At 40.5% G+C, this 22866-nt stretch overlaps 3 protein-coding genes across 8 annotated transcripts in view; all 3 read right to left on the bottom strand.

Annotated features, from left to right (window-relative positions):
- The window catches only part of qki2 (QKI, KH domain containing, RNA binding 2), an 18074-nt gene extending 11360 nt beyond the window's left edge, over nt 1-6714 (bottom strand). For 5 of the 6 annotated variants that reach the window (XM_005725926.1, XM_005725927.1, XM_005725928.1 and 2 more), the window contains exons 1-3: nt 6034-6714; nt 3427-3575; nt 2153-2269 (exon numbers count right to left, since the gene is read on the bottom strand). In XM_005725926.1, the coding sequence (XP_005725983.1) occupies nt 2153-2269; nt 3427-3575; nt 6034-6175 (408 nt within the window). In that variant the 5' untranslated portion in view covers nt 6176-6714. The remainder of the gene's footprint in view (nt 1-2152; nt 2270-3426; nt 3576-6033) is intronic. The other variant, XM_005725933.2, reaches the window with a different exon arrangement.
- Nucleotides 6715-12423: 5709 nt separating this feature from the next.
- Nucleotides 12424-18856, bottom strand: prph2a (peripherin 2a (retinal degeneration, slow)). Its single transcript, XM_005725925.1, has 3 exons — nt 17929-18856; nt 16352-16598; nt 12424-12902 (listed from the first exon to the last, which is right to left on the bottom strand). The coding sequence occupies exons 1-3, from the start codon at nt 18507-18509 to the stop codon at nt 12699-12701; spliced, it is 1032 nt and encodes a 343-aa protein (XP_005725982.1). The 5' UTR covers nt 18510-18856; the 3' UTR covers nt 12424-12698.
- Nucleotides 18857-21268: 2412 nt separating this feature from the next.
- Nucleotides 21269-22539, bottom strand: tbcc (tubulin folding cofactor C). Its single transcript, XM_005725924.1, has one exon. It carries the CDS (start codon nt 22457-22459, stop codon nt 21416-21418), a length of 1044 nt encoding a protein of 347 aa, XP_005725981.1. The 5' UTR covers nt 22460-22539; the 3' UTR covers nt 21269-21415.
- Nucleotides 22540-22866: the final 327 nt, after the last annotated feature.

Below are 22866 nucleotides of genomic sequence, written 5' to 3'. Positions count from 1 at the left end.
AGATAGATAGATAGATAGATAGATAGATAGATAGATAGATAGATAGATAGATAGATAGATAGATAGATAGATAGATAGATAGATAGATAGATTTGCTCCCACTTAATCTGTCTCTCAGTTTCTGAGCCAACTCATCTCAACTCACTGCCTTTTCCAATTAGCTAGAAAATTATATATAACCTACATTTTATTTATCTATCCGCCCTTCTTTCTGTCTTTCAGCTCTTTGACCCATCATGGGATACATGGTCTGCTTCTGCGTGCACGTCAGCTCGTTAGGATGACAATTATCATGGTCTCGGAGAAACATTAAACTGTGTTTGTGGCTAGATGTGGCAGAGTGGTCAAAAAGTCATGCATAACTATGCGTCAGTTTAATCATTTCACCCAGTAAGGCCCCGAGATTTCCAAAACTGTTACATCTAATTGCTCTCTGTCAGGGTTTTTCCTGCATAGGGGGAAATTTGGGTATTTTTAATTTGGAGTTTTACATGCAAATAAAATATGAAGTGAAGGAAAAAGGACTCATTGTTTCTCCTGTGCATGAACCACATGTGCGTATATTGTTGTCTCTCCCCCCCACGACCTCAGAAGTCCCATTCTGGGCCTGGAAAAACCCGTCTCTCTTCGTCCACTTCAGCCTCGCTCTCTATATCTATCACATGTTCCCGATGTCCTGAACATAGAAGCTAATCGTGCATGCTGCTGAACATGGATAAAATTATGCTACTAGTTAAAGGTTAGACACTAAGATCGTCTAAACCACAAAATAACATCTTTTTTTTTAAATTACACTTACTAATATAAACATTTTTCATTTAGAATTGTATAGACCCACATGGAAAAGATATATATAAATCTTAAAAAGTTTGTATCTGTCTTGTGTGAAAACAGATATAAGATCCCTAGAAAAATTATATAAATGAAACTTGTATGTTTTGGATACTTACTAAAACAATATATGAAAGTGGATACTTTCATGAGTGAATCATATAAGCCTTATATGATTCACTATATGAAGTAGGCCACATCTGATGCAAGGTTTTTCTATTTCTTTTCCATATGGGGATGCTTGATGATTCACTCAGCTTATATATCATATAGATTTCTACAATTTTAAGCCATGTTTCAGTGTGTGGTGGGTTAAAACATTCTTTCTCCAAATCACAGGTACTGTTAACAAGTTACAAAGCAAGTCTTAGCAGTTTTTAAATCTCTGGAGGAGTGTAAAGGCTTTTCAGATTCATCTCATTGTTTAGCTGTAAAGCATCTAAAACTAAGATCTATAGGAAACACACCAAAAATGAAGCTTTGACAGTAATGTCTTGCCTCAGCCAGAGTTTCTCCAAGTCGACTTTCAAGCTAAAAGGAATGTAAACCTGCCATGAAACACTATTACACTTTGATTTGATTTCTTCCAGAGTTACATGAAGAGAATACCATCACTGCCACAGCTAAAAGCTTAGATTGGCTGCAGACTGAAAAGAGAGGAAAACAGCCAGCTTTGCAATGCCCCGAGGCAATAAAATCCACCTACCTGGGCCCCACTTGTTAAAATGTTATATCATTTTCTTTAATATGTAAAAAAACAAGTGAACAATGGATCTGAGGTGGAAAGATTGGAGCTGCAATCATTCTATACCAGTTCCCTTCATCAATAGTCTTTCAAATTCATATTTCCCAAAATATATTTGTCAGATTCTAGTAGAGTAGCTTTGCCTGATTCACCATGCAAAGTAATCCTTCTTATACTAGCTATTTATGTAGACCCTTCAGGTCATCTTCTGCATTAAACAGCTCATTTAACTCTTCTCCCTTTAAGGCTCCTTTTAGCTAGCCTTCTTCTCATTGGCTGCCCCTCAGAAACAGAAGGTTTGATCAGCAGGTGGTTGGAGCTTCAAAGGTCGCAACCAGAATTAGAATTTCACAGATCAAAGAAGAGAAACCAACCAAGCAGTTGCATTTTTGGTGCAATGGTATGACCTATTAAAATTAACCCCATCATTGAACCTGTGGCCTGCATAGAGATGACTGAAAATCGAGAAAAGTACATCAGACTCACTTTTTAAAAAGATAACGTGAAGATGTACGAAAACAGTCCTAAATGTGATGATAAAACACACGTATCTTCAGCGTTACTTGGTGCGTTTACCTTCTTCTTGTCTCTCATGGAGCCCTTTCCTCGCACCATAATCTTGCAGCCGGTTTCCGCTTCCAGTTGCTTGGCCGTCAGTCCACGTGGGCCCAAGATCCTCCCAACAAAGTTGAACTGCGCAAAAGAGCGAAACACACAGATATAAACAGAGCTGAAGGAAGAAATGATTTGATGCGCACTGCAAGCCAAAACTGTGTCTTTACTATGTGCCAGTATTTGTACGAGCGAGTGCGCCTTTGAGGTTTGTGCATCTGCGATGTGTTTGTGTTACTAAGAGAGACAAAAATAGCTCATTATATGGGTGCTGGCTGGTGCTCGTGGCATGACAGGATAGCGACGTTCTCTTAACCTTATCTGTCACTAAGACTGAGTGATTAACTGGACAGCTGCCCCCCCTGTGTGTGTTTGTGTGTGTGTGTCTTTTTTTTCTGCCACTATCCCCTATTGCTCTGTCTTTATCCACTTGTCTGATAACAACTGTCCAGCTTCTTCCACCTTTTCTTCCCTCCAGTTTAACCAGAAGTTAACTTGAGTAATGGCTGCAACATATTTCAACCTCTAAGGTCACCCTCGACTTTCACCTACACTCACACAAATCCAGGTTTGTGTGCACACTCCTCTCTAAATTTAACCCTGATCTCAACCATTTTCCAATGTAGTCCTGCATGTGTCCTGTTAGTCTCTTGTCATGTGAGCGAGGACAGCCTGTCATTGTATTTGGTGATTGGCGAGCTGATGCGTGGAGAAAATCATGTGAGTCGTTCAATCTGGATCAGCATAACTCATATTGAAGTGCTTAGCTTAGCTGTACTTGGCGTGAGCAGCGATGTGCTGGATGGTAAAGTCTCTTCGCTGCAGTGCACTTGTCTTTATATTTGGTGGAAAATCTTAATCCACTGTTTTGAGCTCCTGTAAATATTTATGGTATAAACCTAAAGGTGATAACAGCGTCACAGTGGGGAGATTTACGTCACAATGTTGGCTTTTGGAGTAAACAAACCGAGATATTCCTGCAAATTATTCATTTATATGCCATTGGACCCACTGGCTATGGTTCGTTATTGATCTATTTTAACTTCAGATTACATCACTGGGTGTAGACAAAGATGATCTCAGAATGAAATCAGCTTTTAGATGAAATCTAAATCAAAATGTCCCTGTGATCAGGAGCCACGCTGATTTTCTGGCATCCTTTCTGCACTAAGAAGAGATAAAGCGACAACAGTGAAAAGTAAACAGAAAGGTCAAAGGTCACTGATTTGCCCACTCACATCTGGGTACTCTTTGACAGGCACGAAGAGCTTCTCCTGCAGCTGAGCCACGGGACCGACAGCTTCGGGAAGTTCCTCCATGTCCCGCCCGTTGAACATGCCGCCGTTCAGCGTGTCGTTGTACATGTCTTTGCGTACCCTGCCAATTTCTTTTTTGGGGGGGGGGGGGTGGAGAGAGAGAGAGAAAGGCGGAGGAACTATGAAAGTCTGTCCATGTAGGAGGGGGACAGCAAGTTTCACATTTCTTTCTTCTCTTCTGTCCGTTTCTTAGGACGATGACTCACCGTTGCCAGAATTAAAGGAAGCTCTGACAGACAAACAGGCAGGAGACAAGCATTCTGCACCACAATGTAAAATCTGAATGCTTTGCAATAAGGTGTCCTCCATTTCTGACAGCCTCCTGTCTATTTCTTTCTGTGTGACACACACACACACACAACTATAGATCACATCGCTGTGTAAATAATGCGAGTGAAAAACAGAAGTTACTGGGGGCCTTAGTGACCTACCAGCCAATGAGGGTCCTGTGCAGGGCAGTCGTTCAGAGGCAAATATGGAAAAGGTATCTTATAAAGCAATATGAGTAAGTATTAGTATTAATACTAGTATTAGCAAGAATTTTAATCTGTAATCGCTTTTTTCACTTATCAGCATTTTTTTTGTGTACGAATATCTTGTTTTGTCCAAATATCACTTGGATAAGTTACAATCAATGAATTTGGCTTTAAAATCAACTTTAAAAATAGATCCCGAATGATTCTCTGAAACGTTTCAGCTCGACGAAACATCAGAAGAGACTATAAAACACATTAGCATACGCAGTCACTGAAAAACCAGAACAGCTGACTTAAGTGTAAAAATTAATTTCTTAAAAGGTCTAATCTGTGGCTGGGGTTTGCTACAGAAGCACCGTTATAAAACAGACTATGTTTGTCTGCCTGTGTGTTTGTTTAGTGCTGTCTCGATGACCAATGCTAGCCTCTGATGCCTTTGTAATGACACACTAGCACAATAATAACTGGTACTGGAGCAGACAAACACATATGTGACACATACACACAGACCCCTGGTTTGAACTCACACACTGACAAACACACTTACACACACACACACACACACGGCAGAATAACTGCCTTGAGGCGCAAATATCATCTGACCTAAGCACGCTGACAGGCACGTCTCCCTGCTCTGAGAGTGATAAGTCTGACCGTAATAACTACAGTAGGACGCTATAATTACAGCCACTGCCGCAGTGACACCGATGATCTCCTAATGACCAATTCTAACCTATTGGACACCAGAAGTGACTATTAAAGCAAGCACACAAACAAATCTGTGCAGACAAACACGGCTTTTGTCACACTTGAGTTAAAAGTAGCTCGAGGAAAATGAGAAGTGAAAGAAGAACAAGAAAGTCCAAGGAGAAAAAGACAAAGCAGGGAGCTGCAGCAGGCCTTATCTTAACACTTCAGCCTGTCATAGGACTTTATATATAGACTGGGCAAGAGTGCAGCCTTGGAGGAGTCAAGTAGCCTGACAATGCCTTACATAAACTTTTTTTTTCTGATATAGAGGCCTTACGTCTGAGCAGCTTGACCACATAACTCAAGCAGAAGACACAGGCAGCCTCAAAAATGGGAATGGCACAGTGTCTTTCATGCTAACCATGGGTGTCACATTATCGCCACTGAGGGATGAATACGCTCAGCTGTCAGTCCTTAACACGAACACAACCGGAGATGTTAACTCGACCTCTTTACCGAGCTGTAGAGGTCGTCTGATATGAGAACAACCTTGCTGCGTCACGAGACTTGTCACAGAGCGCAAAGTCGGGACCTCTGTGATCCTGATGTGCAGCAACTGCAGCAAAAACAGGCCTTGATAGCTGGTGGCAACTAGAGACATTTGAGCTGTGTCTCTTTGCGATTCCTCTCTTTTATCTTGCATATCAACAAGTACAACTAATCAGGTGCATTGATCCTCTGTGCAGAAAGCATGACTTCAGGGTGTGTAAGCAGCCAGATACAGATATCAAATATTTTGCACAGTGATAGAGTCTCGTTCCTGCTCAGGGATGGGCTCAAGCATTCACACAAGCCTGCGCATTAGGTCACTGGGAAAGACTAACAACTGTCTGTTTGTTCCCATCACCAACTGCCCCTCTGTGAATGTGTGTGTGTGTGCGTGTGTGTGTGAGAGAGAGAGAGAAAGAGAAAGGGAGAGAGAGAGAGCTTTGCTTCTCTCAACAAATTAAAATGTGACTTCATGCAACAAACACATCCCCTACATCCACAATTTAAAGCCAAGAATGTGGGTTTACACTCACAGCTCGGCAAATGTTTTGATATCCAAACAGTCTTATTGGACTGTGAGCAGGATAATTTACCACTGTGTGATGTGGGTAACACTGCTGTTACGTTTCTGAGGAGCCACTGAGGAATTCCTTCAGTTAATGACTAATTCAATAAAGTCAGTCGATAACGGCCACGTTTTATGAACACTGACCACTAAACTGGACGAGAGACAGAGAGAGAAGATGGCCTCATCTCCCCTGTAGTGTGACAAGTGGCTACAGAGTTCAAAGCTTCAAACACATGCGGGGGTTACCTTCATCCAGCAGCCGCTCCAGATGCGTGAAGATGCCGCTGAAGTTGGGCAGGGAACTCATCACCTTTCGGTCGTTCATCAGCTGCATTAGATAGTCCGGGTTGGACTTGGGTCTCTCCTTCACCTCTGTCTCCCCAACCATGGCTTTTGATTAAGCAATAAAGTGACCTAGCGAGCAGGGAAAACCTGATGAAGGGTTTATTTTCTTTTTTTCTTATTTATTATTTTTTGGGGGGGGGGAGAAACACACGCCCCGAAAAGCGATGCGAGGATCCCAGAGGACTCCGCTGAGCGCGACCCGCTGACCGCTTCTCCACCTACTGAGAAAATTCAACTCTCAACTCCTGTAAAATCGACTGTCCCTCGGTTAATGTCTCGTATGCGAGCCCTGTCTTCTTCCACACGGTTCCCCCTCTGCCCGACTCTCCAGAGTTTGAAAAAGTTCCTGTACGGGGAGAGAGTTCAGCTCGGTTTGACACTTTGCCCGACTCCGCGCACTTCTCCGGCGGTTACAAGTTTACCATCAACTAGTCTGATCCGCCGCGGCTCCTCTGCTTATGTCCGCCGGTGTGTGGGTATTCTGCAGCGGGGATCGGCTCACTATCATATGATTACAGTACAGCAGCGAGACGAGTGGGCTATCGGGAGCGTGCTGCGCGAAGCCGATATCTGTGAGATGGGCGGAGGAGGAGGAGGAGGAGGCTCGTGCCCGTCCCCTCGGCAGCAGCAGCAGCCTGAGAAGCAGCACCCCTCTTTCTCCCTGACCCCCGCACACACACAAACACACACTGAATAACAACAAAACAGCTCAGCATAGGTATGCACACCTGTTCCACAACAGTTACTGTCCATCACTCGAATCATGAAGGGTGTACGCCCCCAGGATCTGAATGTTTTGAGGTTCATGTACTTTATTATTATTATTTTTTAACTTAAAGTCCTGCAGAGAGGACGATTGTACTTTTTCTTACCTTACTGGATTCGTTTTCTTTTGATTTCAGTAGATCTGTTCATTACAGTTTAGGTTTTCTTATAAATATGTTCGATTTTTGGTTTAGTTTTCACGAGTTTTCAGTACTAATTTTCCTTTTCCTTCGTTATGTAATGGGTAGCACGGCTTATATTTTGTCAGGGGTAGCAGATGTGACGTTCAGAACTGAACGGTACACCAGTACAAACACAGACGGGGGGGTATACTCTCCCAGTATACCTCCCAGTCTCACTAAACACAGGCACCAACACCTCCTCAAACTGGTTATGCTGACAAACATTTTCAGGAAAAGGCATTTATGGAAAATATTATATTTTTGATGGTACACAACAATAATCAATCACAATAACTAATGACAACATAGAAATAAATGAAAAGTAAAACTGCCAAATAATAGCCAGTCAAAATACTAGAAAAAAAGTTGTGCATGATTTAATGTAATACTTAAAATCAAAACTTCAAAGATAGGTATTCTGAAAAATGACCTTTGTGACTGACAAATGATCAGACATGATATTACTGTGACTGAAGCAACTGAAAACAGCAGTATTCATCCTATACAGCAGGGAGTCCCAGCCTCTAAGATAAGCTTAAGGGGACATGAGATGATTAATGGAATACAAACTGCAAAAATCTAAGCTTTTATCAACACTTTTATTCCTACATTTGATCCTTTAATCAGAGACGTTTAAAGGGAAACCTAAATGCTCCTAAATGTCTGAAACATTGCTTTCATAAGAAGTCGCAAGCCACACATGTTGGAAATCACTGGTTTACTCTGAGCTGTGTATTCTATACATGTATATAAAAAATAACCTTGAAGTGGGCTGAAGCTGTCAAATAAAAAAAGTGTTTCATATGCAGGTGTTAAATCAGTAATATAAGCACCTCACAGCTGTGCACAAGTACAGTACTTGAATAAATGAACGAAGACCTTTCCAACACTGCTGATTGCATTTATTAATGATTGATATGTTGATTGCTTTTAATGTCAGGAAATGGTCACTTGATCCAGCCACCTATAGAGAGAAAAGCAGCAAAAATTTCCTATTTGAAAGGAGATTTTGGCCAATAGATTCAAAATTGACAGCTGATTTTCTCTTTTCAGATTACAGTTTTACACAGATTATATTTATCAGTTAAGAATACACAGCCCTAAGATCTAAATTGAACATTGAGGTGCCTCTTAATTAGTATATGTATATATTCTAATTGCTTTTTGTTGGTAGTACTGTACTCATCCTCCAGTGGAAAACTCTCCTCTCCTCTCCTCTCCTGTTCACACCCTTCGCTTTGAAGACTTTTGTCACTGAAATAATAAGATGGTGTGAGTGCTGCATTTGTCCTTTGTGGGTGGTTACGGCTGCTGCTGCTGCTCCAGCAGGAGAAATGTTACTGCTGAAGAAACAGATAGGTGCGAGGGTCTAAACTTAACTTGTTGTAAATCACACGCATGTTCGCGTCCACACACACACACACACACACACACACACACACACACACACACACACACACACATAGTGGCGACACAGTCTGTGTGCCCATGCATGCCTCAGCTTAAGCCTTTTGTCAGGCGGTGCTGGCCTCCCACCTGGTTTCTCTCCTCTCTCCAGTGTTATACACACAGTGTGTTTTTTCCTTGTAAGACCAAACTTATGATTGAGGCCGTGTGTGTACGTGTTTGTGTGTGTCCGAGCAGCAGGAATTGTAACGGTGCAGCAGTGCTGGTAATGGCTGGTCAGCTGGTATGGCGAGTATTCAGGGCGGGGGCAGTGCATTGTCCTCTCATAGCTCTAACAATGCCCCTCTGAACAGGCCACACATCTACCAGTCACGGGCCTCTCGCTCGCTCTCTCTCTCTCTGACTTTCTCTCTCTGCTTTTCTTTCTGTCTGCCATATTTATTCAGGCCCATAGTGAAGTGTAAAGTGAGATGTGATAGCAGCTAGCGTCCCTGACCATTGACAGAAGCGTCAAGGTCAACGGGCTAATATTAGAGCTCGTGTCACTCATTGCCTCTCTGCAACCACATCACACCTTGCATGTTCATTATCGCGTTAAATAATTAATAAACACCTCGAATCTTGCATGTATTCATAAGTGCCACTCCTTTATGAATAATTAATGTTCAGCATCAGTTGTTAATGCACTGATTTTTAAACAAGTCTCATATATGAGAGACTGGGGGCTTGGTTAGTATTTTTTAAGTATTTACATAGCAAGAACTCCAACACTGCTGCATATTTTCTTATGTCTCACTGGGATGGAAGAATTTCAATCACCAATTAGAAATGACCATTTTTTTCTCATTTTATTTGTTTTTTAATAACTGATTCGATCTGTTTAGTGTGTCTCAGCTTTTACAGCAATAAGAGTTATTGTGCCATATCGTTGTATGCATGTTATATTTTACATTTTGAAAGAGCAGCTGCCTGGAATGAACTTTTTGAAAATGGTTTCTGATGTTTTACATGCAAACTATTTTATGAGGAAGGAAGCAAATAATAGGTTATTTACTTAACAATTTCAAAAAGTTGGTGTCATTTTTTAAACAGTTTTCTCTTTTCTAAGTCTAAATTATTTTTAAAGAAATTGTCAACAGATTAATTAAACGAAACTCAAGCAATATAGTTCCTCTTCATTCCACAATGAGAAGGCCACGCCTGCTGCATTATCACTGATGGAAAGACACCCTCTTGTGGGCTTCTAATGTAAATGAAATCATTCAGTTAAAGCTCTACAAAGCACCCAGTTTGCCACCGAAAAATATGAAATTTGGAATCCAAATAAAATAAATCGAAAGAGGCAGATTATAAAAGTTAGCTGTACTTATGAGAACAGCTGTGGCAGCGTGATTGTTCTGTTACAGATTACATTGTCACAGAACAGTCACACTGTCACTGCTGGACTTAATTAATTAAATAGATCAACATGACGGTCAGCATGATTTGGTCACAGCTGGTTACCTGCAGTCACCAACAGAGAGCAGCAGAATACAGACGACGTATAGGATGCTCTTAGCAGATTAAAAGTTTAGAAGCTGCCTCTGTGGGAGTACTCACTGTCTGAAGACAATACTCAACCTTGTTTGCATGGTCACATATTCTGCAGGTGTATTACCATTAAAAGGAGAAGATGCTTTTTTTAATGCAGTATGCAAACAAATATGAGTGTGCCATTAGAAACATAAACACAGGGGTGGAAACAAAGTATCTACATCTAGTCAGCACAGTTCTTTACTTCCAATATCTCCAATTTTGGCCAATATGTTTTATTTCTTGTCCATTTAATAATTTAGCCACCCAATTACTTTTCACTTTGCATTTTAACAGACAAAACATATCTATTTCTAATAAAGTATGTATTTTTTAATAGATTAAATCATCCAAGAAATTAAAGAGCATAAAAATATCTCCACTACTAAAAGCTGACAATGACAAGAATGATCCAATTATTCAGTAATACAACACCTATATGGAGTCATGTTCAGTTCAATTCATATCGGGCCAAATCACAACAATCACAATCACAACCAACACTTCAAACCTCTTTATAATGTTGGGTGAAGACCTACAATAAAGCTGTGTAATTATGACTTTTGAATGTAGTATTTTCACTTGCACCTGAGTACTTTCTCTGTGTTGCAATGCTATTTTTGGTTAGGTACTCAGCTAAATACTTGACACTATAGCTCTAGTGGAAATTAAGAACTTGCATTTAGATACTGAACTGCAATGCTATTTTTTGACTACTACATTTTATAAAGCCCCAACATTAAAATGTCAGTGATTACCTGATGAATAATAAATGCTTTTATGTGATACTTCAAGAAGTTACTTTAATTTCACATATTTAAAAAAGAAGAAGAAAGAAATTCAATAAAGTGGTGCCTTATTTTTCTTTCATACCACCCTGATCTTCACTTTCCCTTGTTTGTCTCTATCTCTGTCTTTCGTGTCTCGAATCCTGCAGCAGGACATCACCTGCTCACCTGGTCGAGGGGTTCATGCTAATCTAAAGCCGATTAAGCTTCTTATCTACTCAGCGCTGGTTATGTGCTTTGGTCCAACAAAAATACAGCACAGAGTTGGCTTCTTTGCCGTTCCTGCTGACTCTTCACAGCACTCCCTCACATCTGCTCTAACAACACCACACTGGCTTTAATATCATGGCTCGTAATTCCTCATGGCTAAAGTTTTGAGAACATGTGGCTTTCGATTCAGATACACACGTTATTAGCGGATTTAGTTTCAACAGGATGGATAAAGAGTACCTTACAGGTTATTATTTACCAATATATCAACCAAAGAGATCAAAGGATTTTCCGACTTGCGCCCTCTGAAGTCAAACCTCATTTTAGAGTAGGTTTAAGTCACAAAAAGTGCATAAAACCAAAGAAAAGAACAAGTGAGAGTAACATTTGTTGCATGTTTCTTGAGAATGCATCCCGTGCATAGCTCCTCCTCAAGCACACACACATACTGTACACACATGTCCTTACATTGGGCATGTGAAAAGTCATCCCATGGCCATGTGAAAGCAGTAATACCTTAATAGGCCTTATCCTATTGGCTTAATAAGGAACCCAGTGGCACTCACAGCATGCCTCATGACTCAAGGTCGAGACAACACAACGCCATCATTGCACTGCTGTATGTCGTCTCTAATATCCTTTATTCGCGTATACAGTCAGCATTATCTCTCCTCTACACAGTCACACAAAGCCAAGAAAATTATTTGGAAAAAAGAAAAACAACTTTACATTGATTCAAATAAAAGATTCAACTTAATTACATTCTTTTAAAAAAGTAATTTTTCATCTTTTCTACGTCATATACAAAGTTATATACTGTACATACACATATGTCAATATACAGATACTGAATGCACTAGGGAAATATCAAAGAGGATCTGAGATTACAGTACAGGGGTCAGGAACCAAGATTTAGCTGCCAATTTCAGGCCACAGGTTTGGAGTCACCCCATGTTTCTGAACCTCCTGATTCCCATGCTCAGTCTTGATCCATGTGTTGCACTGTTCATGCATGACTGATTCATTTAATTGAAAATTATACTCCATCTCAGCTGCTTATCCAGTGAACTGGAGTATAAATGGAAGCAAGTCAGAGGGGTTAATTTGTCTGCTTTGACTATAAAGTAGCCTAGACGGGTTAGCAAAAATAAAACATTGCAAAACCTGAGTCAAATATCTTCAATCTGCACCATTGGGTTCCATGAGAGGGGGGGATTGCATAGCAACCACCATCCCCGCCAAACTACGTGACAGCAAAATAAAGGAGAAAATTACATGCTTTCAATACATATAACATTTACTTGATTTATAACTTTGCACTTTCTTTGGAGAAAAAAATGCACAAAGTGTCAGAAAGCAGAACTGTAAAACTAATTAAAAACATGCTGGTGCAAAAACAAACAAAAAAACCAAAAACCATGCTGGTGGTTGTTTTACTGGGGAAAACCAAAACTAAAAACCCATCCAGCTGCTATTTATCAAAGTATGAATATGCAATATGATCTTTTCACGTCCATTTCTAATGAGTTCATAACCAAATATATGAGTAGGCCTACAAAATAAATGCTGGTAGAAAAATCTCACATGTCTTTGATTTTCTCCTCAGGTGGGAGTGGGGTCAGTTTGTTCAGGTGGCGCTAGCTCAGCTCACTGTTTCAACCGCTGGCTCACCCTCCTCCACCTTGACGCCTTTGCCCATGGACTTCATTTTGTCCATGATGTCAGTGAACGTCTCCTTCACTGTCTTCTCCAGGAGCCAGCCCTCGCTCTCGCTCTCTGGATCCTCCGGATTAGCAAGGTTACACAGGGAGCTGTGGACATACTGCATGCCCACAGTCACACTAGCCTGCAAGGAACAGGAACACAGATCTGATAAACTTAATGTGAAATGTAGCCATGCCACATGAAAGAAAACGTTTAAGAAGGGAATTTATTATACACTTGTGCTACAATAATTTGATTGAAATTCCAGTTTAATCAGAAAGATGGAAAAATGATATTATATGAAGGAAGACATTGCATTGAAGTTAAACAAATGTTGTTTGCGGTTTAGAACATAATATTATCAAGACAATTAGCTGATTATCAGAGGATATCTAGACAAAAATCTGTATTCTCATCATTACTGGAAGTTTCAAATCAGAGCAAAGGAAAAGTATCACCATTGCTCAGCTCCAAATTAATGGGCCTGTTCTACTCATCTATAGTTCCATATTTTATTCTTGGAATATACTTAAATAACATTACTTGTTTCAGCTAAAAAAAAAAAAATTTCATCTTCTACTGGGTCTTGGTGCTGCATGATGCATGATTTTCTCTGATTGGCTGCCCTGCCCAAGCAGAAGATTGGAGTAATAGGCGGTGTTCACAGACTGCGCTGTTTGTGTGGGATGCCCACATCTGAATATCCCCTCTTTAAGACATCACACAAATCCAAAAGTATAAAAATGGAGCATTCAGTGCAGATGTGGGATGACCTCATTCTTATAATTCCGCTATGTAGTTGTCTTTAATTTAACAAACCAGGTATAATAGGTCCACTGTAATGCATCGGTTGTACGTAGTGAATTTTAGCACTCATGGATGCTAAAAATCTGCTGCAGCATAACAATTCTGATTACTTAAGCTGAAATGTAATTAATAATGCTCTTTCAGATAATTTAATAAATCCTTTAATTAAATTTTAAAGCAAAAATGGAAAATATCTGATGTTTTCCAGTGTAATAATATTAAATTCAGAACTCCAGTTTCACTAATAATTAAAAAAATATCTTCAGCAATTATTTTGAATATCTTCTAAATGTTCTCTCCGGGTACTCCGGCTTCCTCCCACTGTCCAAAGACATGCCGCTTCTGGGGATAGGTTGATTGGATAATCCAAATTGTCACTAGGTGTGAATGTGCGAATGAATGTGAGTGCAAATGGTTGTCTGTCCCTGTGCGTTAGCCCTGCGACAGACTGGCGACCTGTCCAGGGTGTACCCTGCCTCTCGCCCTATGACAGCTGGGATAGGCTCCAGCGCCCCCCGCGACCCTGAAAAGGATAAGCAGAAGCGAATGGATGGATGGATGGATCTTCTAAATGCTTAGAAATGTTTGCATGGTTTTTATAAGTAGGACATGAAAAGATGATACAACTTTACATCTTTCAATAAATGTATCAGAGTCAGAAAGTGTGTAATATACTGCAAATATGTTGTGTTAAGGCAAATATTTAAGCAAGGAAAATGAAATTAGGAGCTTTTCTAAATTCTTGAAGTAATCTATAGCCTATAGGGCTAACATCTCATTAGGACAGTTAAGATCCAGTTACTGTAAATGGAGACATCAGATCAGGAGATCAGACTCCTGGAAATAAGTATTTCCTTGTCACCTCTTGCAGATTAACCCATATGTGTCGGCACAGAGATGCTTGCGTAACTCCTCTTTTAAATCTAGGATTCCTCCGAGCGTGCATCTGATTAGCTGAAGCTGTGTTTTTACAACAAACAATTGTCTGCTGGATTTCTGGAGCAAAGATGTTATTTGTATGGCTCTATTTACTGTCTCCTCAAGGTGATGCAGGAACCCAAACAATTTATATCATCGCTGTGGTCACTGGCTTCAAGGATTCACCTGTACATGTCTATTTGTTCTGCATAATCATAAGCAGATATTTTGGCTTTACAAACAACCACAGATGTTGGCAGTGGAGGCCAAGGAGAAAGTAAAGAGAGGAAAGAGGACACACATGGCTGTTACAGGATTTAGGTAGAAAGTAGCAGGTGAGAAACCGCAGGTGAGCTAAATCGTGCCAAAAGTGGCGCAGGGTAACTTGATAGTAGGGCAGGAGAAAATATATTTAGGTAAAGAGGATAGCGGTGTTTGGGAAGGAGGTGCAGTAAGTGGGTATTACTGATAGCGTGGGCAGACTGTGGAAAGAAGGGAAGAAGCAGGGATTGAGGAAACTGATGGAAGAAATGCCAACTAGGTCAAGGCTTTGCATGTTTATTCACCTGACTTCCTACTAGCTGGACATTAAAGACTTTCTCTCAATTTCAGTCATTTAACTGAAAATGATCTGAGGAAAAAATGCAGAACAATTTAAAAATGATTAAAATCTAGTCGGATACAGGTACAATATTTGTGACTTAAGAAGGCTGTTGTTACTTTTATCTGCTGAGAAGGGAAGCTGCGGTCCTTAATGTGTGCAGGAATGTTATAAGTTGGTATCTATTGTTTTAGGCCCACTATGAAACTGGAGCAAATGTGATGAGGTAACTCGAGAATTTCAGTAAAAAATAAACTGAGAACTGATTTTCCTTGAAGAAAAAATCAACATATTTAGTTCCAATTGTTCTTCCAAAGTGACTCTTGCGAACTGAAATGTATTGCTAGGCCTGTTAGAGACTGTCTAACCTACTGCATGAAAGTGAATTGGACTGAAGTCATAGGTTAAGGACAGAAGGGGAGGTTAACCAGTTGCCAGACTAACCAATTTGTCTTTGTTGATATAAAAAAAAAAGGGAAGTACTGCTAGAAAACACTTAGACACATAAATATCTCTGATTTGTCAGATCGAATAGGCTGAATTATCTGTATTATTTTTCTGAACATAACAATTTTCCAGACTATTTCTCATTTCAAATGAGGCTTTTCCCTGTTCAGAATTCTTGGGATGTTAAGCCCATTGGGAATATGGGAAAACATTGTCTGGTGCCCATTTTCCTATCAGTTGTTTCTATTGTAGGCTCCACCAACAGATTTCAAGGCTAGAGTAGTGCTCCAAAGAACTCTGTATTTCTGATTAAAATGACTAACACACCTGCCTGGCTTCAATTTAGCTATCAGCAAGGTTGTTGCTATTTCTAGATATTGATATGCCAAGACCAGCTGTTTGTATCTTCAAACAAGCCTTCCACCAGTGGACATGGAAATATATACTTTTCTGTAATAGTTGTGACAACAACAATATTTTGTGCATTAAGGTCACTTCTGCAATTGGGGTATTTAAAAAAAAACGCCCACTACAACTGAAACACTCAACAGCTCTCAAGCAGTCCCCTCTATTGTTTATTTTCTTTCCATGTGAATAGATTAATGAGGACATACTGTTTGCAAAACCAACATTAGACAGAGACAATGTTGCAGTAGAAGACTTAATTAGACATTTATGCACGATCTCCATTCCTCCATGCAGTGGATAGTGCATGGGATTGTTTTAACTTTTAAATGAAGTTGAAAAGAGTTACATTTTCCAACTAAGAAGTGAACATTGTTTCAGTTAATATATTTAAGTAAGTCTGTGGCACTGACCTCCAGCATAGTGACCAGTATCACCAGGGCTCCGATGGTGTTCATCATGCCACCATAGTAGGACAGCAGGGCATCGCGGCATCCCCGCTTCCACACGTTGAGATCCTCTGTGTAGTGGTCATAACTGTAGTGGGCAGTGTTGTTGGTCATCTGTGCCTGAATGCAGGGTCTGGGGGAGCTGGGGTTACAGCAGCTGAAGGGCACTCCATCCATCAGATACTGGCCATCAACATTACTGCCAATGCGGCTAGGAAGAAGAGGAACAGTAAAGGGGAAGATGATGTTGAAGGCCAGGAATGGGCTGTTACTTGAATTAGCACACCTGTGTTAGACTTCCCTTCGTTCAGATTTAACTGGAATCCATACATTACTCCAGGTCAAAAGTTGTTGTATTATACTTTGCAGTACAATCTTACCTTGACAATAAACAACATTAAATCAGCTATCCAACCTCCACAAAGCTGGCCTGAATTGGCATTCAGTCGTCAGCTAAAATGTTCCATCATACACTGCTGTTTCAAACTATCTCAAGGAGTACATATTAAGGTCTGAACAACTGCGAGAAGCAAGAAGGCAGGCACTCAAACACTGAAATTAGAATCACTGCTCAGTCTGAGTAGCTGATCTTGACTATGATTGAGAGTAGTAGGTCAATGGAAAGACAAGTGTAATTGGATCACAAAGAACTGGGGGGTGTCAGATATGTATCCGTTATTGCAAGAAATGTCACCACCTACTTGAGCTTTCCGAATTATGACCCAGACAACTTGTTGGTCAAAAGCACAGAGACTTTATGATGTAGAATAATTCTGGAGTTACTGTTACTAAGAAAGTTGGCAGTGAATGTGATATCTTGCATGTATAAGTACAACAAAAACCTGTAATGGCACCACAACAACACTGACCCCAAATGCTGCCCAATTAGAAGGCTCTAAAGCATAGCTGTTTCCTGTTTTCATGATAACGTTGTTGTCCTTAGTTTATGCTAATGTGAGCATCTCTGGCTACACTTTTTTTGACTGGCAGTGCTGTTATTGGAGTGCTGCCATGTCCTCTGCTGATTGGACAAGACACTGGTTCATGAAGGACAAGACACTGTAATCCTGGAGATTAAACACTAATTATGTCCCGGCACACAAAATTGTTTACAAAAAGTTAAGTGGTGCTGGTTGGCCGAGACATAAACAGGCTAGTGTAAAGCTTTCTCGTGGGACTTGACTGTATCTTTTTCTGCAACCATTCACTAAAGTCCAGATCTTCACATATAAATGCCCCCAGATCTCTTCTCTGACCCCAAGAACACATCTCTGCTATGAACTATAGCAGTCACCGTTTCTGCTATGGTAATCCTCAGTGGATGAAAGTAAGTATTACGCCTGATCTGATCTACCTTCATTTCAAATCCACTTATACTGAACTCTAACTTTGCACAGATCACCCCACCTCAGCCGCTTGGTGCACTTAGGTTCAGCGGCAATCCAAACACATTCATTTTACTTCCACATTAAATAACTCTGCAACTTTTAAGGCCAACAATAAAGGATTTAACTTTTTTTAAAAAAATCTCTGTCACTTACTCTTTGACTTCCTTTGAGCTGAAGTCCAGGTAGCGGTTGCTGACCCACTGAATCTCAAACCAATCTCTGTAGTTGTCATTTCCACAGCAACGAAACTCAATCTGCATCAAGTCCAGGGTCCTCTTCATGTAGCAGCGTCCCGGTGTGTCGGTGTCCTTGTAGTACCTCATGCCGTTCCTCAACCCTTCAGCCAGGGTGAACTGCATAGGGATTCTCATCAAGAAACACAGCACGGCCGTGACAAGCAGCAGGGCGTTGAATCCCACACAGAATACCAAGTAGGTCTTCAACATGGGCTTCCACTTTGCAAACTTATCGGGGTCCAGTGAGTCATAGCACACTTTGCCTCCAAAGACGTTGATGCTGCAGGCTATTAGACCCATGAGAATAAGCAGATTGGGCAAAAAGTGGCTTTCATTGTTGTCCATAAGTTCAGAGCGTTTTCGCAGCTCGATCTTGAAGAACAGACCCATGCTGAGGACCAACACGCCGGCCAACACAGCAAACCAGTACATGAACCAGACTGTCTGAGCCAACTTTACTCGCTTTTTCAGATCAAACTTAACTGGCAACAAAGCCATTCTTCAATCTGTGATGTGTCCTTGCTTGTAAAAAACACTGCAGGAGTTCCAAGATTTCCACTTCGGTTTAGATAAAGTTCTTGAGTATGCTAACCTGCACTTCCCTGTTTGTTTGTAATCAGTATGTCCTCTGGCTGGTCCGAAAGAACAGAAGAGTCAGCTCAGACTGTAATCCATCCTATGGCAAAAGAACCGCTATAAAGAACTCAGGAGAACAGCACCGGATTCTTATTTTAAAGGTTCTTCTGCACCATTGTGTCCTAAACTTCAGTGTTCAAAAGGGTTTATTTCTTCAAACCTTTTCAGGACAAGCTAATGTTGCGTTCTCTCAAAGAGGTTGAGGATGGCCGGGGATCCTCATGATTAAACTCAAAGTTGCAGTACGTCATGCTAAGCCCCTGTAAGCACCCTGATCCAATTTACAGAAGATGAGCCTGATCGTAAGCTGCTGCCAGGGGCCATAATTGGTTTGAGTGTTCATGTGGTCATGGTTGCCTTGATCAAACACATCAGGAGCAGCACAAGTTTCAGCAGATGGTTGACAAAGGTAATGGACATGACAGTAGGGCTAATGATAAAGCCTAATCATTCATAGGTATGGGGTCCACAAGCTCAACACAAACCAGATGTCTTCACAACGAATCAAAAACAATGAGTTAATAAAGCCCCACTATGACTGTACTTTGGAAGTAATTGCTTAATAAATCAAGACCAAACTGTGACAAACTGGACAAATTAAAATTTTGCTTAAACATTATTAAACATGAAAATTCAGTGTTTGCAGTAAACTTTGTCTGGCAAGCTGATAAAAAATATTCTATTGCTTTCATTGATGTTCTTGTTGTCATTTGCTATCTTGGCAGTTAGAACCAACACAGTGTCTGGCACATACACGAGCCAGATACTTATGCTGATCAAAGCCAGGCCTTTCCCTGAACGGTCTATTCTTCTTTCTCCTTGTGGCTGGATGTGAGAGCTGCAGTGTTGCTAAATGTTTACCAAATGCAATTGGAACACTGAACGCCCAATCTCCTGATGCTCTTTTCACAATGTCTTTCATCAAATCTTTGTGCGTGTTTAGCGCTGTCTCACTAACAATATTTATGTGTTATAATCATAAGTTTGCAGTTGTCATAGACATGAATGTCATGCTAACACCAGGTATTCAATGATTTATTTAAATTGTTGGCCAAATGAATATTTCACAGCACTACTGGTTTATTCAGTAGTGTCTTATACTGCCTACAACCTGAGTGAACGACGATATTTTTAGGAAGCAGCTGCCAAAAGCTCTTTCTTCTCTACCTCATGCAGTAACTCTTGATAATGTGACACATGTTTAGCAGAAAATACTCTTTATTGCGCTTAATTTCAAAGCTGGACTGTCCACTACATTTTATATTATGAGATATTTGCTGTGATTGTTTTAACTACATTTATTAAGCCATTTTATTTTATTTGCTTTATTAAATTTTAGGAGCCATTTAATTCTATATTGCCGATTTATTCTATTATCTTCCGTTTTTCCATAGCATTCTATTTTGTTTCTTTCTTATTTTTTGGATTTTTAAATGGCTTAGACTGCATTTTAAATAAAATACAAACACAGAGATCTTTTCTTTTCTTACTATTTGTTCCCCTCCTCCTTTATTTTGTGTAACTTGCATTACCTTTGTGGGCAGGAATTTTAAAAGGCAGAGTCGGTATAAAAACAAAGCCTGAACTATAACAGACTTAAAAATAAAAGATCTCAGACTTGGTGTCTTAATATTTTTGTGTAATAACAATTTACTTTCCGTTCCTTCTGCAAGAAAACCTATATAATCTCTCAAAAGATGCACATTTTACATTAACTGTAAACACTACTCCCATTTTTTCCCCCACATATTTCAATGCAAAAATTATTCAATATAAAAATGGTTGAATTAATTATACCTGAACTTTATGGTCATCAGAAAACACATTTTGAGAGCACATGAAAGCTAGAGCTCCTTCAGTGTTGGTCAAGTCTTACTGAAACTTTATCAGTAACTTAGTAAGAAGGGTATTTTCAACAGGGTGCTCTACTTTGTTCTTGGGTCAGTGACTAACCCATGTCCACAAACTTGTTTAACTGCATATTACCTGTTCTTCAGTGCAGTATTTTTTTCCCTCTGCATGGGAGTTTATGACATAAACAGCTACACAAGGGAATACCTATTGAGTTCTCTGAAATATTGCTGGTGAGGTTTTCAAAGACATCCAAAGTTGGATCAGACTTAACCAGTTTGATTTCCTGCATTGCCCAAGTAGTGAAAACATCCCTCGTGATATGGATGGTGAAATTCCACAGCTAAACGCAGACCATAGATAATGATTGAGTATGTTTTGGTCCCTTTATACTCCCAGAGCTTACTCTTCCTCCCCTTATGTACCATTTTTGATTTTGCAAAATGTCCTGAGTTAATCCCAAAGAGGTACACATGCAGTATGAATTTCTGAATACTTCTTCTGTTTATACACCTCTTTATAAATGTGGTGAATAGACTCAAAACTTCATATAAGCTGTAAAAATCTGATAGCTATTGAATTGGAATAATAACATGAAACTGAAAATCTTCATGTTTTGGTCTGTTAGGTAAAACAAGTGATTCTGAAAAGCTCAGCCTGTCCCAATACCAAACTACTTGAAATCTGACTTTGACCCTAGACTCTTAAGAATTAGACTTATTTTTTGAAAAAAAAAACAAAACAAAAAAAACCACACAGTAACAGCCCAAATTAAGTGAATTTTTATTTAAATATATTAATGAAGATTATATCCATGAAATAAAATGGACATTAAATGTGCATTCTGGCCGCAAGCACTTCATGTAAAATTTCTACTATCATTTGTTTTAGTGCATTAGGTCATTAAAAGTCCCATTCTAGGAGTCCCAGTTGGCTTTTCTGTCTGCTTCTGGAATAACAGTCCAGTTTGGGGAAGGTGTCCCAGCAGCAAGCCAGTTGAAGTCATCCACCTGAGTCCAGTTGTTTCGGGCCCGGTCCAGCCCAGACACAGTGAAGTCCTCTTCCAGGGTGGGATAGGACCATGTGAACGGGGCAAAGCTCACTCCGTGACAGTCCTCTATGATGGCTCGGCTGGTGACGTGCAGATACACTTGTGTGTCGGTTGTGTTGTGGGTCCGCAGCTGCTGACAGGGAAAGGCCAGCACGCTGTTTCTGCAATTATCTACAAAAACTGAACTGGACACCGGCCCGCACAGGATCTCACAGCTGTCGATGTGTTTCAGGTGCAGCGTGCTGGGGGAGCCGAACAGATGGACTTTGCAGTTGGTCAGGTGAGTGAGAAGCACATCTCGTTTTTGGATCTCTTCAGCCGTCTTGGTCAGAAACTCACTGGTCATGTTGGAGAAGCCGCACTGCTCGGCGGGTGCTGCTCCATCCACCTTGGTCCTACCTGTCTCTGCAGCTGTGCCTTCATCACGGGGAAGGGGATGAGCATCTTGTGCAGAGGCTTTATCTGTTGCCTTGGTGCGAGTTCGAAAGGCAAACTTCTTCCTGGGCAAAGCCTCCTCTTTGGTCTCAGACAGCGAGGTTTGGAGTTTCTGGAGAGCAGCCTGGGCTTGCCTGAGCTCGTACTGCGTTAGAAACTGCATACTGTCATTCAGAAACTTTTGCAGCTGGAGAGTTTTGGTCGTGGCCTCTTCTAGTTTCTCAGTCACCACAGCGCGCTCAGCTCCGGAACAGCTGGACAGTAGCTCCTCTATACACGCCCGCTCCCTGTTGAAGGCGATGGAGAAATACTCGCTCTTCTCCTCGGCGACAGAATGGCTCTCTTTAGCCTCCTTCCTCCGCTCGGCATCCTCGATCCTTGCCTGGTGCCGCTTCTGAAGTCGCTCTTGTATCCTGGCCGCCCCACTTTCGCCAGAAAACCCACTTTCCTCGTTACCTTCAATCACCGCTGCCATATTGTCGCACTGATAGTTGTGTCGGAAGTGATGACCCTCTTCTTCGTGACTTTCGCAAAGCCAACATAAACACTGTGGCACACCGCCACCTGCTGCATCGGAGTTTTTAAGCTAATTTTAAAAAACTATATATATATTTTTTTTCTTTTTCTTTTTCAAAGATGAAATAAAACCTGCAATTTAACCACAAAATTGTAAAATTTCTTCTACATTTGGTCTCTTTATAAGCTTCGACAGACTTCTTTGCCTTTTGAACAAAATGAAACAAAATATTTGAAGCCAGTGACTGGCTAATTATAGCAAGTGAGCTTATTTTAGCCTCTGTGTAATAGAATATAGTATTATATTAATATGTATGTGTATTATTAATAAAACGCATTTAATGATACTGCTCGACCAAAATGTTT

The sequence above is a fragment of the Pundamilia nyererei genome, unplaced genomic scaffold (assembly GCF_000239375.1).
Source record: "Pundamilia nyererei isolate P.nyererei 1_Seehausen unplaced genomic scaffold, PunNye1.0 scaffold00017, whole genome shotgun sequence".
Lineage (NCBI taxonomy): Eukaryota > Metazoa > Chordata > Actinopteri > Cichliformes > Cichlidae > Pundamilia > Pundamilia nyererei.
Note: the sequence above shows the minus strand (reverse complement) of the source record. Positions and strands in the feature narration are given on the sequence as shown.

Bases quoted from the DNA above. Each gene is read 5' to 3' on its own strand.
- tbcc (XM_005725924.1), bottom strand. From the start codon at position 22,459: ATGGCAGCGGTGATTGAAGGTAACGAGGAAAGTGGGTTTTCTGGCGAA.
- prph2a (XM_005725925.1), bottom strand. From the start codon at position 18,509: ATGGCTTTGTTGCCAGTTAAGTTTGATCTGAAAAAGCGAGTAAAGTTG. The intron at 16,599-17,928 runs GTAAGTGACAGA...TCTTCTTCCTAG, and splicing joins AGCTCAAAGGAAGTCAAAGA to CCGCATTGGCAGTAATGTTG. The intron at 12,903-16,351 runs GTCAGTGCCACA...TGTTCCTTGCAG, and splicing joins TACTGGTCACTATGCTGGAG to GCTAGTGTGACTGTGGGCAT.